General features: G+C 43.8%; 2 protein-coding genes across 11 annotated transcripts in view; one reads left to right on the top strand and one right to left on the bottom strand.

Annotated features, from left to right (window-relative positions):
* dnai4 (dynein axonemal intermediate chain 4) overlaps positions 1-7,666 on the bottom strand; it is a 172,634-nt gene extending 164,968 nt beyond the window's left edge. For 2 of the 3 annotated variants that reach the window (XM_070886135.1, XM_070886137.1), the window contains exon 1: positions 7,476-7,666. In XM_070886135.1, coding sequence (XP_070742236.1) covers positions 7,476-7,501 — 26 coding nt within the window. In that variant the 5' untranslated portion in view covers positions 7,502-7,666. The remainder of the gene's footprint in view (positions 1-7,475) is intronic. The other variant, XM_070886136.1, reaches the window with a different exon arrangement.
* A 278-nt stretch (positions 7,667-7,944) lies between these two features.
* LOC139268611 (mesoderm induction early response protein 1-like) overlaps positions 7,945-16,812 on the top strand; it is a 61,792-nt gene continuing 52,924 nt past the window's right edge. For 7 of the 8 annotated variants that reach the window (XM_070887008.1, XM_070887010.1, XM_070887009.1 and 4 more), the window contains exons 1-3: positions 7,945-7,966; positions 8,767-8,791; positions 9,214-9,359. In XM_070887008.1, the coding sequence (XP_070743109.1) occupies positions 7,958-7,966; positions 8,767-8,791; positions 9,214-9,359 (180 nt within the window). In that variant the 5' untranslated portion in view covers positions 7,945-7,957. Of the gene's footprint in view, positions 7,967-8,766; positions 8,819-9,213; positions 9,360-16,812 lie in introns of all 8 variants that reach the window. The other variant, XM_070887011.1, reaches the window with a different exon arrangement.

Raw genomic sequence — 16,812 nt, 5'->3', positions numbered from 1 at the left:
GCACCATTTTAAACTCGAGCACAACCTCCACCACTGTGGAGAGCCTCGCAACCATGTTTGCAACGCACGGAATCCCTGACATATTGGTCAGTGACAATGGTCCGTGCTTCACCAGCGCAGAATTCCAAGACTTTATAATTGACCACGGCATAAATCACGTCAAGACGGCACCATTCAAGCCGGCCTCCAACGGCCAGGTGGAGAGAGCAGTGCAAATTATTAAACAAGGCATGCTTAAAATCCAAGGTCCCACACTGTAGGGACTGCTGCTGGCATACAGATCTCGTCCGCACTCATTGACTGGGATCCTCCCCGCGAAACTGTTGATGAAAAGGACTTTAAAAACAAGGCTCTCATTAATCCTCCCAGACATACACGAAATCGTTGAGGCAAAGCGCCATAAGCTGACAGAGTATCATGACAGAAATTCGAGGGGGAGATGGAATGAGATAGGGGACAAAGTGTTGTACTAAACTATGGCAGGGTTCCCAAATGGCTTGCAGGGACAGAAACGGGCAAGGAAAGAAACAGGCTATTGGTAGTACAAATGGACAATGGTAAAACCTGCCGGAGGCATGTCGACCAAGTCAAAAGCAGATTTACCAACAACACTGCGGAACCAGAGGCAGACTACAATGTGGAACTCACACCACACCTGGTGGACAGACAGAGGGAAGGGCAATCCCAACAGACAGCCCAGGCGAGTCAACAACAATCGCACCAATCGAAACAGACAGCCCAGGCGAGATACCAGCAACCACACCCAAAGAAAAACAGACACCAACACAAACAACTGAACCACAACTCAGACACTCCACGCGAGAGCGTAGACCACCTGAGAGACTGAACCTATAAGACCTTGGGGGAGGGTGATGTCATGTATCTTACATTATTATATGTAACTGTATCCTAACATGCTATACATGACTGTAATAAGATATGACCTGTAACCACCAGCATACCTTACCACCAGGGGTGCACTTGCAAGAGACAGGTATATAAGGACAGGTCTCAGGCAAGTGCAGCATTCCAGAGCTGTGAAATAAAGGTGCAGGTCCAGAGTGACCTTGACTTCACTACATGCCTCGTGTGAATCTGTACTGAGGGGATAGGACTTTACACCACCTAAATTGAGCACTTTATTAAAACCACTGCACATGCTGCTAAGAAAAAGCGACAACTGGGTGTGGAGTGCGTCTCAAGACAGAGCTTTTGAGAAAACCTCTAATCTGCTTTGCTCTAACAAGCTGCTGGTACATTATGACCCATGTAAACGTTTAGTATTGGCCTGTGATGCTTCGTCATATGGAATTGGTTGCGTACTCCAACAAGCTAAACTTCAATCAGTCGCGTATGCTGCAAAAAGTTTGTCTAAAGCGGAAAGAGCCTACAGCATGGTAGAGAAAGAAGCACTAGCCTGTGTGTATGGGGTTAAAAAGATGCATCAGTACCTGTTTGGTCTTTGATTTGAACTGGAGACATATCACAAGCCGCTCATTTTACTGTTCTCTGAAAACTTCATCCCGCATCCACAGGTGGGTGCTGACATTATCCGCTTATGATTATGTCATTCGTCATAGAATTGTGCCGATGCTTTGAGCCGTCTGCCATTGCCCACACTTGAGGTGGAAACGCCACAACCGGCGGACCTATTGTTAGTCATGGATGCTTTTGAGAGTGAAGGAACCCCCGTCACGGCTCAACAAGTTAAGCCCTGGACCAGCCAGGACCCGATTTTAATTGGTGGTGAAGAGTTGCATCCTCAAAGGTGATTGGTCTGCTATACCCAAGCAAATGTGCGAGGAGACCAAACCTTACATTCGTCGCAAAGACGAACTGTCTATTCAGTCGGATTGTATACTGTGGGGCAATCATGTTGTTATGCCCAAGAAAGGGAGCGAGCTACATAGCCCACATCCCGGCATAATAATGATGAAAGTCATTGCCAGGTCTCATGTATGGTGGCCGGGAATTGACTCCGAGTTGGAATCATATGTGCATCAGTGCAACACTTGCATACAGCTCAGCAAAGTACCAGCGGAATCGCCGCTGAGTCTGTGGTCGTGGCCGTCGAAACCATGGTCCAGGATCCACATAGACTTTGCAGGTTCCTTCCTGGGGAAGATGCTTTTAGTTGTTGTGGATGCATATTCAAAGTGGATAGTGTGTATAATCATGTCATCCAGCACATCCACAGCTACCATTGAGAACCTCTGTGTCATGTTCGCGACACATGGTCTGCCTGACATCGTTGTTGGCGACAACGGATCGTGTTTCACCAGTCAGGAGTTCCAAAAGTTCATGAAACTCAATGGTATCAAACATGTAAGGTCAGCACCGTTCAAACCTGCATCCAGTAGGCAAGCAGAATGTGCTGTCCAAATCATAACGCAGAGTATGAAGCGAGTAACCCAAGGGTCACTGCAGACCTGCATGTCATGCATACTGCTTAGTTACAGGACAAGACCACATTCGCTTACCGGGGTCTCGCCTGCTGAACTAATGATGAAGAGAGGTCTTAAGACCAAGCTATCTCTTGAACACCCTGACTTGAATAATCATGTTGAATATAGAAGACAAAGTCAACAAGGGTATCACGATCGCGCAGCTGTGTCACGCGATATTTCTGTAAATGATCCTGTATATGTTCTGAATCATGGTCAGGGTTCCAAGTGGATCGCTGGTACTGTCATGGCCAAGGAGGGCAACAGAATATTTATTGTCAAGCTCAAAAATGGGCAAACCTGCAGGAAACATATGGATCAGACAAAGCTGCGGCACACAGACGAACCGGAACAGTCGGAGGAAGAGACAATCGACGACCAACCAACCTACCCCCAGTCAGCAGAGGACTCAGTGGTCATCAGTGAATCAGGACTTTCAATCACTGACATGATCAATGAAAATGGACTTTCAATCCGTGACATGGCCATTGCCACTCCCACCAGGTCAGCCTCCCAGCCACCAGTCACAACAGACTCGAAACACTCAACCCAATGCTGGAGTTGAACTGAGAAGGTCAGCCCGGGAGCGTAAAACACTGGACCATCTCAATTTCTAAAAGACTGTTAATATCTCAGAGGGGCAGCCCAAGTATAAAAGGCCAGCCATTTTGTATATTAGTCATTCTGGGCCTTAATAAAGCAGAGCCAAGGTTATATCTCTTGGAGTTAAACAGTACTCAGTTTAACAGTTATTGCATACACAAGGCCTATTTACATATTTATAATGAGCTCCTGACATGAATAATGCCTGTCATTTGGAGCTCGCTCTTTGGGGGAGCAGAATATCCAAGGCGGCTGCAAAATTTTAAAGGCCTAGAGCAGCAGTTGAATGGGGAGAATATTTCTGGAGGAAGAAATTTCAGTGCTATCAGAAAAATGGAGCAGAGACTTTGCAGAGCACCATGGTTTGTTTATTCTGCTGAAGGAAGTGTGACAGAGGAGGGTAGCCAATAACACCGATCGCAGCGTGCATGTATGTCAATGTTGTCTTAACCACCCAACGGACATGGCAGCAAGTGAGGGAAAGGTTCAGAGATCTTACCAGATCAAGTAAGGTACAAGTACCCATCTTAACTTCATACTAAGAGTTGGGCAAAGTATATTTGCCACAAAATGTTTTCTCTACCTCACATTTTCTTATAGTCCACTTCTTACAATACTTGCCCAGTCTGTAGCAGGAAACATTTTGTGACACCTGTTATTTTCCCACACTTGCATCCTTAAAGGGCTACGCCCCAAAAATTCTTCCATCTGAATCTTGCTGCATGATCCATGTGCATGTGATCATGATGGGTTGCATGACAGCCACTTGAGTCCCACTATATGTGCTACTGACGCTTCTCAACTCTGCTTGCTGGCCAAAACATTGCACAACTGCAGAAAGCAGTTGCAATCATGAAAGCGGCGAAGTACATTTTGTGTCCTTCAAAATATTTAAAGATGCCAGCTGGCAGTGCATTGGGCTAGAGAACATAGTATTAGTGAAGGATGAAGTTAGAGGCTTGCTATCAGCTTCGGGTAGATACCACTCTGGTCACCCAACTCATGTAATAACTTACTGGGGGTGGTTTCAGTCTGCCTAATGGCCTGTTTTTCAGCAGGAATGGGGTGATAAGAGGGTCCAATTTTTTAAAATTTATGCCAATTTTACACCCATGTACACTGGTACCATTATTACTGTATAAAGCATCTTGGAACAATTTACTACGTGAAAGGTGCTTTATTAATGCAAGTTGTTTTTGTTGTGTGAGCAGAGAAAATAAAATCATCTTGTTCTTCGCAAAAATAATGGGTGGAACTTTCATCTTTGGTGGAGTTGTATCCGCTACAGCCTATTTTACGCACTTGCTGAATTCCAAAGTTCTGTCCATTGTTTCTTAAAAAGAGGGCAGCATGACACATGAATCTCCAAAAGGGATTTCAGCAAAAAAAAATTGAATCTCTGCTCTAAAGGATACAATACAACTACTCTCTGTGTCAAAGCATTCCATGCTCCATCCACCCTCTGTATAGAATTGAAAAGTAGTGAAGTTTTGCTGAACTTGTATTGAACCATGGCAGATCATACTTGGAATACTGCGTACAATTCTGGTCGCCGTATTACAAAAAGGTTATAGAGGCACTGGAGAGGATGCAGAGAAGGTTTACAAGATGATACCAGAAATGTGAAGATGAGCAGGCTGGGTCTCTTTTAGTTTGAAAAAAGAAGGCTGAGGGGTGACCTAATTGAGGTCAGAAATTATGAACGGTTTTGATAGAGTAGGTACATAGAAACATAGAAACTAGGTGCAGGAGTAGGCCATTCGGCCCTTCTAGCCTGCACCGCCATTCAATGAGTTCATGGCTGAACATGCAACTTCAGTACCCCATTCCTGCTTTCTCACCATACCCCTTGATTCCCCTAGTAGTAAGGACTTCATCTAACTCCTTTTTGAATATACTTAGTGAATTGGCCTCAACAACTTTCTGTGGTAGAGAATTCCACAGGTTCACCACTCTCTGGGTGAAGAAATTCCTCCTCATCTCGGTCCTAAATGGCTTCCCCCTTATCCTTAGACTGGGTCCCCTGGTTCTGGACTTCCCCAACATTGGGAACATTCTTCCTGCATCTAACCTGTCTAACCCCGTCAGAATTTTAAACGTTTCTATGAGGTCCCCTCTCATTCTTCTGAACTCCAGTGAATACAAGCCCAGTTGATCCAGTCTTTCTTGATAGGTCAGTCCCGCCATCCCGGGAATCAGTCTGGTGAACCTTCGCTGCACTCCCTCAATATCAAGAATGTCCTTCCTCAGGTTAGGAGACCAAAACTGTACACAATACTCCAGGTGTGGCCTCACCAAGGCCCTGTACAATTGTAGCAACACCTCCCTGCCCCTGTACTCAAATCCCCTCGCTATGAAGGCCAACATGCCATTTGCTTTCTTAACCGCCTGCTGTATCAGCATGCCAACCTTCAATGACTGATGTACCATGACACCCAGGTCTCTTTGCACCTCCCCTTTTCCTAATCTGTCACCATTCAGATAATAGTCTGTCTCTCTGTTTTTACCACCAAAGTGGATAACCTCACATTTATCCACATTATACTTCATCTGCCATGCATTTGCCCACTCACCTAACCTATCCAAGTCGCTCTGCAGCCTCATAGCATCCTCCTCGCAGCTCACACTGCCACCCAACTTAGTGTCATCCGCAAATTTGGAGATACTACATTTAATCCCCTCGTCTAAATCATTAATGTACAGTGTAAACAGCTGGGGCCCCAGCACAGAACCTTGCGGTACCCCACTAGTCACTGCCTGCCATTCTGAAAAGTCCCCATTTACTCCTACTCTTTGCTTCCTGTCTGACAACCAGTTCTCAATCCATGTCAGCACACTACCCCCAATCCCATGTGCTTTAACTTTGCACATTAATCTCTTGTGTGGGACCTTGTCGAAAGCCTTCTGAAAGTCCAAATATACCACATCAACTGGTTCTCCCTTGTCCACTCTACTGGAAACATCCTCAAAAAATTCCAGAAGATTTGTCAAGCATAATTTCCCTTTCACAAATCCATGCTGACTTGGACCTATCATGTCACCTCTTTCCAAATGCACAGCTATGACATCCTTAATAACTGATTCCATCATTTTACCCACTGCCGATGTCAGGCTGACCGGTCTATAATTCCCTGTTTTCTCTCTCCCTCCTTTTTTAAAAAGTGGGGTTACATTGGCTACCCTCCACTCGATAGGAACTGATCCAGAGTCAATGGAATGTTGGAAAATGACTGTCAATGCATCCACTATTTCCAAGGCCACCTCCTTAAGTACTCTGGGATGCAGTCCATCAGGCCCTGGGGATTTATCGGCCTTCAATCCCATCAATTTCCCCAACACAATTTCCCGACTAATAAGGATTTCCCTCAGTTCCTCCTCCTTACTAGACCCTCCGACCCCTTTTATATCCGGAAGGTTGTTTGTGTCCTCCTCAGTGAATACCGAACCAAAGTACATAGAGAGTGTTTCCACTTGCGGGGAAGAGCATAACTTGAGGCCACCAATATAAGATAGTCACCAAGAAATCAAATAGGGAATTCAGAAGAAAGAACATATGGGAAGGTCTGTGATAGGCTGGAAGACAAGAGAGATTAGAGACAAAGGGGATGATGGCCCAAATTCAAATGGGACTGGCCTTTTGTGCTTTCTTCCCCTCCTCCTATTAGTGCTTGTTAAGAATCTGTTCTCTCCGAACACTCTCCAGTTCTGACGAAAGGTCATCGACCCGAAACGTTAACGCTGCTTCCTCTCCACAGATGCTGCCTGACCCGCTGAGATTTCCAGCATTTTCTGTTTTTATTCGGGTCACTTACAAGAGAGATTTCATTACACCATAACAAGAGGTTTAACTAAACGAGGCACTGCACAAAGTTAGTCAAGCAAATAAAAAGGGATGGTCTTGAAGTAACAGGATACAAAAGTGATATTTTAATGTGGGAATGTTAAAACATATTCTGAAACATTTACACCCTTAAACATCAAAGCAAATAATTATTTCCTCTCCATATTAAAGGGCTACACGTGTCTAATTATGAATCACCGCTTTTTGAATGGCCCGTGCACCTTCTGGGATAGCGGACAGCACAAAAGCAAACAGCTTTGAGGCTACGAAAGTCAACTGAGTGCCCCAGTGGTAGTTCTCCTAAGATAACTGAGAAAGAGAAATTGCAGCCTAGGACCACGAGCACACCCCGACCTGCCAGAAATCTGGGCCTAGGGCCACTAACGAAGAACAAAGCTCGCTGAGCTGAAAGGTAGATCCAGGAGGACGAACATACACGGAATCCCAGAGGGCTGCAGACTGAGGTCCGTGGGACCGTCCTCCACCTTCAGGAAAGGCGGTTGGAAGCAAAGCGCTGGTCGGAAACACCCCTCGCTCACTCCTTGGTAACCCTGTATCAAATGTGGCACAAAATTAATAAAACTCACGCCACTGAGGGGTTGTTTTTCTTCATTGTTGTTTTACAGCGATTCCAACAGGATGACGGATTTAGCGGCTTGATCTACCTGTGTCCTGCTCGGTAGCTTTCACTCCGAGTCGCTTGGTGCGTTCCTAAGCAACAGTGCCGTTGTCAGGGGCGGGGCGTCTACCGTTACCATTGTTACAACCCCCCGCCCACTTTCGCCATCCACCCTTGCAAGAAACTTCGATTTGATTGGCCACTCTTGAAACGAAACCACCTCATACTTATTGTAACTTATAGCAGGCATTTTTAAAATAGTTTTGGCCAGCAGACTAAAATAGATTATTTGCAAATAGTTAACAGAAGCAGACTGTGGACGGACAATATTACTTAACATGTATAGGAGACAAGTTGTTCTCGCATCCAATCAGCGTACTCGTTACCTCGCGGGCTGGGGAGTACATCCGGGTCAAGTAATGACCTCACTCTCCGACCCGAAATTAGAAAATGGCGGAGGTAAGGCGGACCCGTCAGCAGACTTATCTCTTCAGCAAAAATAAAAAGTTAATTTTAAAATCTTATTTTTATTATTTATTTTCAAACTTTACCGTCATTAATGTCTGAATTCAAATCAAGTGTGTTTTTAAAGAGGAAATATACAATTTTAAAGAGGAAACATTCAAATAATAAACTTTTTGAGGGTTTTTCCTTTGGGTTAAAATGATTAAGTTGTGGAAATATTATTGGGCGCTGTGCCGGAGCCTGGCTTCGCGGCGCGCTTCCCCCCCCCGCCCCCCCATGTTGAAGTTCCGTTCGTATCCGCTAGGCCTTATTTAGGGTAATTTTTTCCTCATAGAATTCGCCTCTTTTTTAAAAAAAATTAAAAGCTGTTTTTTCCTGAAACAATTTTCAGTAAAAATTTTTTTGCCGCATTTATCAAATTTGCTTTGAAGTTTCAGTAGTTTTTCTTAAGGTACGATTCCAGGTCTGATGAGAAAGTCTGCCAGCTCCAGCTTCATATAAAACAAACTTTTCTAGCGCCCCCCCCCCCCGATTCCCAACCGTGACATCGAAGTCAGACGTTTTAACTTTTTCCTTTGTATATTTACCATCGTTTCCAAACATCATTTTGGGAGGGGAAGCATCTCCTAAGTGCAAGTAAAACATTAGTGTTGCCTTCGTGGAGGTTTTACCGTGTCTTTTGTAACTCTTATAAAATGTATTTTGAGGTGGAAAATTAGCATTTGTTTTTGAAATGTTTTCATTGGTCCAGTTATTTTGAATCTTTTTTAAAGTTTTTTTTTTCTTATTTGTAGCCTTCCGTTGGAAGCTCGAGCCCAGGTACAGTAAATGTAAACTTTCCTTAAGGTCTGTATTTATAGTAAAGCTTCCAGTTTCATTGTGATGTGTTGTGGAAATAAGTAGAGCTGTAATCTGCACAGATCTTCAAGCACATTAATGTAAATAGTAATGGGATATTCTATGTAAACCTAAAAATGTAGAGTACCAAAAACAGATTTTTTTTGCCTTTAACATGTAATCTGATGGTGAATTATCTGTTGCAAATTATATCAGTTGTGCTGGCAGAATTGTGTAGTTATGGCTTGTAGAACCAAATTAATGTTGGAATTCAAAAGTCATAACATTTATATTAAATCATATTTTGAAAACACAATCTAATATTAAAGGTGTGTATCTATGTTGAGAAGTCAAAAACATTACATTATGTGCTCTTCCCCACCCCAAAAAAATGCCTTCTACAGGGGGTTCAGCAGGCTCGGAGGACCATGATTTTGATCCGTCTGCTGATATGCTGGTGCATGATTTTGATGATGAACGAACACTCGAGGAGGAGGAAATGATGGAAGGTGACAACAATTTCAGCTCAGAAATTGAGGATCTTGAAAGGGTAAGTGATAATTTTTGATTTAAAAAAAAAAATTGGGTATGGTTTATTCTGCTAAACATAGAAAATAGGTGCAGGAGTAGGCCATTCGGCCCTTCGAACCTGCACCACCATTCAATATGATCATGGCTGATCATGTATCACGGCTGATCATAAATGCTCCAATTGTATATGAATGTTGGATGGGGTGATCTCTTTTTCCAGCTTCCTTATGCTTTTAACGTTTGAAAAATGGATACATTATTTTTTTATAATAAGACAAGTGAGGATATGCTCATACGTAACATGCAGCCTTGTGCTACCAGATCTAGCCACGTTTTCGTATCGCAGATTATTAGTGAAACATATTTTTGTTTCAAAATTTAGAACCCTGTAATTTTACCCACTTTTTCTATTTACCTTATTTATTTGTGTTGGGTTGAACAATTTGACCATTGGTAGACTTTGAAGTCCAGCTACAATTTAAATGTTTGCTGGAGAATTATTTTTTGCTTGATCAGTTTAACTATTGTTTCAAATCATCTGTTACTCCTGTCTTGCTTCCTGGTGGTTGAAGTCATTCACTTATTCTCATCCAAATAAATGTTTACTGCTTTTATACTGTGCGCAGTAAATTCAGTTAAATAGTTCCATAATAGTTTTTAATGGGGAAGAAAATTGTCATAAATCATTTTCTGAAATAAATAACTGTTTGTTGTTACTCTTGGTCCTTTTTAATAAGGGCAATTTTAAATATTTGCCGTAGAACTATTTTTAACTGGAAAGCAAGCGTAAAGCTTTCCTGTCTAGTGCACTGAGAGCTATGCCGAAATTAGAAGTTGAAGCACTTTTAGGGAGATCTGGAAAAAATTTCCATGATTTTAATGTTGCAAGTAATCTTCATGCTCAGTTCTCTTTATTAAATGTCATTGTGTTGTCATCGGAAACCTACTTCTGAATTTACATCAAGCAATTTTTGTACGGTAAATATTAAAGAATCCAACCAACTAATATTTATGTGGGAAAGTGCTTAATTCGTATAATTCCTTCCCCATTAAAATAATCATTTTATCAACTATGTGAACAAAGTCTTCATCTTGCAGCTTGTTTTGTTTAATAGTTGTATTTACTTGATCACAGAAATAAAGGTAATGGACAGCTTATAAATTAAAGCAATGAGGATTCAAATTGTCAATGTGTTAACTAGAATTGGGAATGTGGAATATAATGAATTTCTGGTAGTGATTATAAACCAATAGTGTAATTGAGGTATTTAAACTGTCCAAAATGGCATCATAAATGCTTCTTTCTGGAGTTGGTTCCTCTGTTGATGTTTATGAAAGCTGTGCTTAATGTTCAGTGAGCTTGATATGTGATGATCTGATAAAATTATCAATTCCATGTTCTCACATCCATTTATTTCCCTTTCCTTGTTGAGATGGGCAGGAATTTTCTCCAAGTAGGCAGGTTGGAGGTGGGGGGGGCTTCTGAGGCAGGCGGGAAGCTGGGTTTGCTACAGGCCATGCCGACTTCTAATGGCAAAGCCTGATATGCATTTGAGGTCTTGGATTCTCGCCTGCTGGCAACAGATTGAGAGGCTGGCTGACTGCAGGTGGATAGGCCTGCAGTTGCGGAGAGGGAGCGAGGGATCGATTCAGGAGCGAGATCATGAGGCGGAGAGGGGTGGTCAGGGATTGGCTGGCTCGGTCAGGGATTGGGTCGGGGGATCGGCAGGTTTGGTCAGGGATCGCAGGGAGGGGGTCGAGGCTCAGGGCTCGGCAGTGTTGTGGGGATCGGGAATCGGCTGGGGATGGTCGGGGGCGGGGGGGGGGGGGTCGGCCGGCGATCAGCCGGACGGGGAGGCCCCGTGCTGGTGTCTCCGATTGCGGGGGGCGGGTGTAACTAGGGACCCTGGAACCAGGAGGTAGGTATAAAGCCACTTATCTCCTGGATCCAGCAGTCCCCACCTCAGTTTAACAGCTGGCTTTCACAAATTGTGTAACATTCAAAGATGGTGTTGAAAAAAGAGGCGTCATTATAGTATCTAAATTGACGTACCACCCCCTGGGAGCAGTTTGGTCGCCTGTCCCGTCTCCGTTAAAAGTGGAAGTGGGCAGGATTAGGTCGGGAATTGAATTTTTAATAATTGAACTGCCTCCTCGCTCCAAACCCACCCGTTTTATTCTTGGGGGAAAATTCCGGCCCTGGTTTCTGTTTCGATCACTGCTTTAAAGTGTTGAAGGGAAACAGCAGTTGGAAATAAGGATGTGATTTTGCCTTTTGGCTGATACAGTGTCGTTAAAGAACTTGCTTTGAAGTGTAGTCACTGTTTTAATGTAGGAAACATGGCAGCCAATTTGGACACGGCAAGGTACCACAAACAGCAGTAAGATAATCTGTTTTAGTGATGTTAGATGAGGGATAAATGTTGGCTAGGACACCAGAAGAACCTCTTAAAATGGCACCATGGCTTATATGCATTTTATTGTCCCTCAGTAATGCACTGAAGTGAGACTTGAACCCGTAACCTTCTGACTCAGGCTAGAGTGTTACTAACTGAGCCAGAGCTGTCACCTATTTGGGTTTGCTGATGATTGATACAATCCAAAATTTTCTGAGATATGTATTTGATAAATGTAAAGTATCTATTTGAGAACACCATCACCTTCAAGTTCCCCTCCAAGTCATACGTCATCCTGACTTGGATGTACATTGCCGTTTTTTTTCAACATTACGGGGTCAAAATCCTTGAACTCACTACCTAAGCATTGTGAAAGCACATCCACTGCGCGGACTGCAACTGTTCAAGAAGGCATGCATAATCATCATCTTATCAGGCAACTGGATGCGCAATAAATGCTGGCATTGCCAGCGATGCCTGCATCCAGAGAATGAATTTTAAAAAGCCACTGGAACAAGGATGCATTTTTCATCCCAAAAGGTGTGACCATAAACTAATACAACCCACCAGGTTTAGTAAACAATAAGTGCCACTGGTCTCTAGCGCTTGGCCTTTTGTAGGTACTTGTCATATTCTTAGAAACCCTAGCTACTCCAGGATATCCCTCTGAACCACAGGATATGCATCAACTCATGTCAGATCATTTTGTTTCTAATGATCCACACAAAACTACATGGCCTTTTTTTAGGGACTGGTACACGAGTGATGCCTGGGGGCCCTGGAACAGCCTTATTAGTCTCAAAACTCATGTCTTCCTCAGTTCCCTGGCTATGTGTTTCCTGATGTTGCATGACATTGATGCATGGACTAGAGGTTTCTGTTTACCTCATGGATAAGCTTTTCCTAGCTTCCTAGAGAACAGTGACTGGAAGCATATCAATATTTGTGCAGCTTGCTGATTCTATGTAGGGATTAGATGAACTGCTGTGTAATCTTGCCTATCAAAAGCCTGAGGTTATGGATCAACGATGTTGCCATACTCCTGAGTAGACAAGATGAAACACAGTGCTGTCTCTTCAGGTGAGGGAAAATTTCAGCCTGTTCCTGTGGTAGTCTTGGCTGATTAAGCTATCTCAACTACAGGGTTTTATGAAGTTTGTTTTGTCTCATTGGCAGTAAAATTAGGCCTCTCTGGCCTACCTGGTAGAATGTCTGGCATTGTGGTTGAACCAGGTCTTCTGGTGGCTCTCTGCAAGTTCTCCTGTGTGCTCAGCTTAAGCACATTCTCCACTGCATTCCTATCCCTGTCAGTGGTTTTCCCTGAAAATACCTTTTTGACATTAATGGATCACCTTAGTTGGTGTCTGCATAGCAATTCAAGTAGTGAGAATCCTGTTGATTCTTGTGTCCCCATCTTATATATAAATAAATAAGACAGTTTTTATCTCAATCCTATTTGCCATATCCTGCATCCATTCTACACGCCATTCAACTTCTCAACCCGCTTGTTTGAAAGCTGATGGTAAATAAATCAAAACAGTTTTATCTAATATTGTTACCACAAGTATGTAACGGTTTGTGGCATAAAACTAGCATTAAAATTCACCAAACCTTTTTTGGGTACCTAAACATTTCTAACAGTGCACTGGCCACGATGCCTTGTGTCGATTGACGCTGGAACTATCTCATCTGGATACCTAGATATAAAATCTACTATATACTATAGTCAGCCCTAGATACATAATCTACTATAGTCGCTGATTTTGTGACTCCTGATAGATCTGTGGTATCTATTCTCACATTATTAAAAGATTTTTTAATTGTCATGGTTTATTGTGATCGCCTGGTTTACCAATACACTGAGTCAGAACCTTACAGCAGGGAGCCTTAGCTACTCATGAGACTTCTGAGCAGCATAATACATTTCCTACAGTTCCCATTTTGTTCCTTTTTGCCCTCTCCTCTCTGGAAAGCAGTGACTCAGTTTGAGACAGATCCATGGATGCCAGGTGCCCTCCAGGATCTTGCCCAAGTGAGCCTAGAGCAGGAGTATTGGTAATCCATTTCACCATGTTGGCTGAACCCAACACTGCCCTTAATTGATGTTCATGCATGCACTTTCCTGCAGGAGTTATTGGATAGTGATTGGGCACATTTTTCAAATACCATTGTATTGGATGTTTTACTCTTGAATACTGAAAAGGATATATTCTGGTCCTTGATTTTATCTTAGCACTTGCATAGAATGAGCACAGCAATGTCGTTAACATAAGTAGTGCCATTGGTGGACTTTAACATAGGTTGCATTTAATATTGTGAAATAATGGGCTCAATTTTCCCCAAAGCATTTTTTGGCGTACTTGAAGAGTTACGCCTGATTTTTTGGTGCCCAAGAATGCCATCTTTGCTGTTCTGTTCCCAGCTGCCTAATCAGGCTAACTGCATTATTTTTTCTATACTGGTTGAGCATCCGGACACCGTCCCGATCTGTGGCGCGGCCGTCCGGAATCTGGACAATGCTTCGAAATCCGGACACCCTGCCAAACCGATTACTGCCACAAGCCGGACCCAGGGAAATTCCAAAAAACAAAAATTCTCAAAACACTCAAATCAAAAAACTAAAAGTCCAACCCACCTTTTCTTGCAGGTCTTCACACCCACAGGCACCGCTGCTCCTGGGTCGCAAGACAGGCCCCCCGGGCATCTTCCCTCGTCCAGAACACGGACGCGCCAAAACTCCAAAGCATGGCAACCCTGACACTCCCAGCCTTGCATGCCGGCGGTCTGCCTAAAACCGCCGGCGAAACTCCGCAAACGGCACTTCCCAAATCGCACAACAAAACAGCCGTCCGAAAACCGGACACGCGCAGCACAATGAGCTGGCATCAGCTCCCAAAACCAGCCGGCCCCTGCCTCCAAATCAAAACCGCGCAAATAGGGAGCTGCGATTGGATCGTAATGACCCAGAAGCGAGCCGACCCGACCTCATCCAACCCGTTCCCACGTGATGCTATTAATATCTGATGAAAATATTTTAGTGTAGGCTGTACCACAATTTTTCTGAACAAAAATAAATCAAACAATAGAGAAAAAAATACAATATCTGTATACTGCTCTTTCACAAAAAAGTCCTCTCTCTTTCTCGCTCTTTCTCTCGCTTTTTCTCCCTCTCTCCTCGGGTTTTGCTGAAGTGTTGCAGATCTGGGACGAAAGACGTTCCGGAAAGTCTTTCGTTTTCTACAGGTACCAACACACCAGGTCCAAATGAAACCTATCGATTTGGGGAAATTAGGAATTGAAGGTTCAAGGTGCAATTCCAATCTTTCTTTGTGAATTTTGTTTTGCAAATATCCTAAAATCTACTGTAGATGGTTATTGCCGAAAAGTAATAGACTGTCCAGTCAGTTTCAACAAGGCAAAACAATACAGTAGATCGGACTAGCTTCAAACAGATACAGGAGACTCTGGATTAACAAAAACATGAGAGGGAGAGCAGCAAAGGACTACAGAAAGACATTCCGAAGGACTACAGAAAGATGTCCTGAAATCCGGAAATACCCGAACCTCGGCCCGGGCATTTCTGGATTCGGGACGTTGGAAAGACATTCCGAAATACCTGAACCTTGGCTCGGGCATTACCGGATTCGGGACGTCGGAAAGACGTTTCAAAATCTAGAAATACCTGAAATCCGGAACGGCCGAGGTTTCCGGATTTCGGATGCTCTACCTATAGTACATTTGAATGCCTCAGAATGTGTTATCTGTCATTATTTGAGGAAAGTAGAACTTGTAATTTCAAAAGACTTTTAAAATATCATGTGCATATATAAAAGGATCCAGGTGGGTAAGAAAATAGTGAAATTTGAATTTTGAAACATGAATTATTACACCAAGGCAGATCAAAAAGCTAAGTTTATTGCATTTTTTCCCATGTATCCACTTTTTTTTTCTAACTTCGCTATCACTTTTCAGATTTTCTACATACTTTGTCATGCAAGGATCTTGGATGAGTTATATTAAACTGTTACCTTTAATGTTTTACTCTCAAGGGCTTAATTGCTCTGACTAGGAGGGCTGGAAGATGTACATTGAGCCAGACAAACCAGTTTGTTGAGTGGTGCTACTTGCATATCACTGCAACCTGAGACCATAAGAACCATTAACTTATCCCAGGCAAGAAATTGGGGGCTGAAATTTGGTGGTTACCGCCAGCCGATAATGCCCCGGAGAAGCGGAACCTCTGCGCAAATGGCTTAGCACCCGTGCTCGGCGATGTCACGCAAAGAAGTACCGCCTCGCCTTCTACCGCCAGGAAAATCATGACGTCAATACGCGTGCAGCGCCTTGCCAGCGCCGTGACACAATCTTCGTTTTTTGCACCTCACCGGTTGGCAGTGAACTCGCCACAAAAAGTTGCCGTTGACAACTCACGGTTGTGATGCCAGGGCGGTATATAACTGGAGTAGCAACCTGGGCACACAGGTTGCAGTGAATACTACGTATTCTCCTAGCAGAGTGCTTGGGTGTTGGCATGCTGCGGTTGGTGAATACTTACCTTGACGACTGCCATTTTGGCACCATTGAAGAGTTCCATTTCGGATCCATTGCCAACTACCATCTCACTCTTGCCTTCGGCAACTTAATGGGGGCAGCGCTGGCACACCACATCGTGCTGCGGCAGCGACAACTTCGAAGACGCCGGCTATACATACAGGATATGGCTAATGTGCATCCACGCCTGAGGAGAGGCCATAGACATGGGGTAGGAAGCTTCACCCCTGCAGGATTTACCGTGTGATTGCTTCGTACCTTGATATGGCCGAGGAACAGTGCATAAGAAGGCTGCGGTTCCTCAAGGAGGTAGTCACGGAGCTCTGCCATCTCGTGCACACGTACCTCAAAGCTAAAATCGCCACCAGGACCTCGCTGTCAGTGCCAGTGAAAATGACAGTAGCGCTCAACTTCTACGCTACCGGGTCTTTCCAGGCTCCTGTAGGCGATATTGCGACATTTCGCAGTTTGCAGTACATAGCTGCATTTGCCAGGTGACCGACGCTCTGTACAGCTGACGAATGG

The sequence above is a fragment of the Pristiophorus japonicus genome, chromosome 8, assembly GCF_044704955.1.
Source record: "Pristiophorus japonicus isolate sPriJap1 chromosome 8, sPriJap1.hap1, whole genome shotgun sequence".
NCBI lineage: Eukaryota > Metazoa > Chordata > Chondrichthyes > Pristiophoridae > Pristiophorus > Pristiophorus japonicus.
This window is presented reverse-complemented; position numbering and strand designations above follow the sequence as displayed.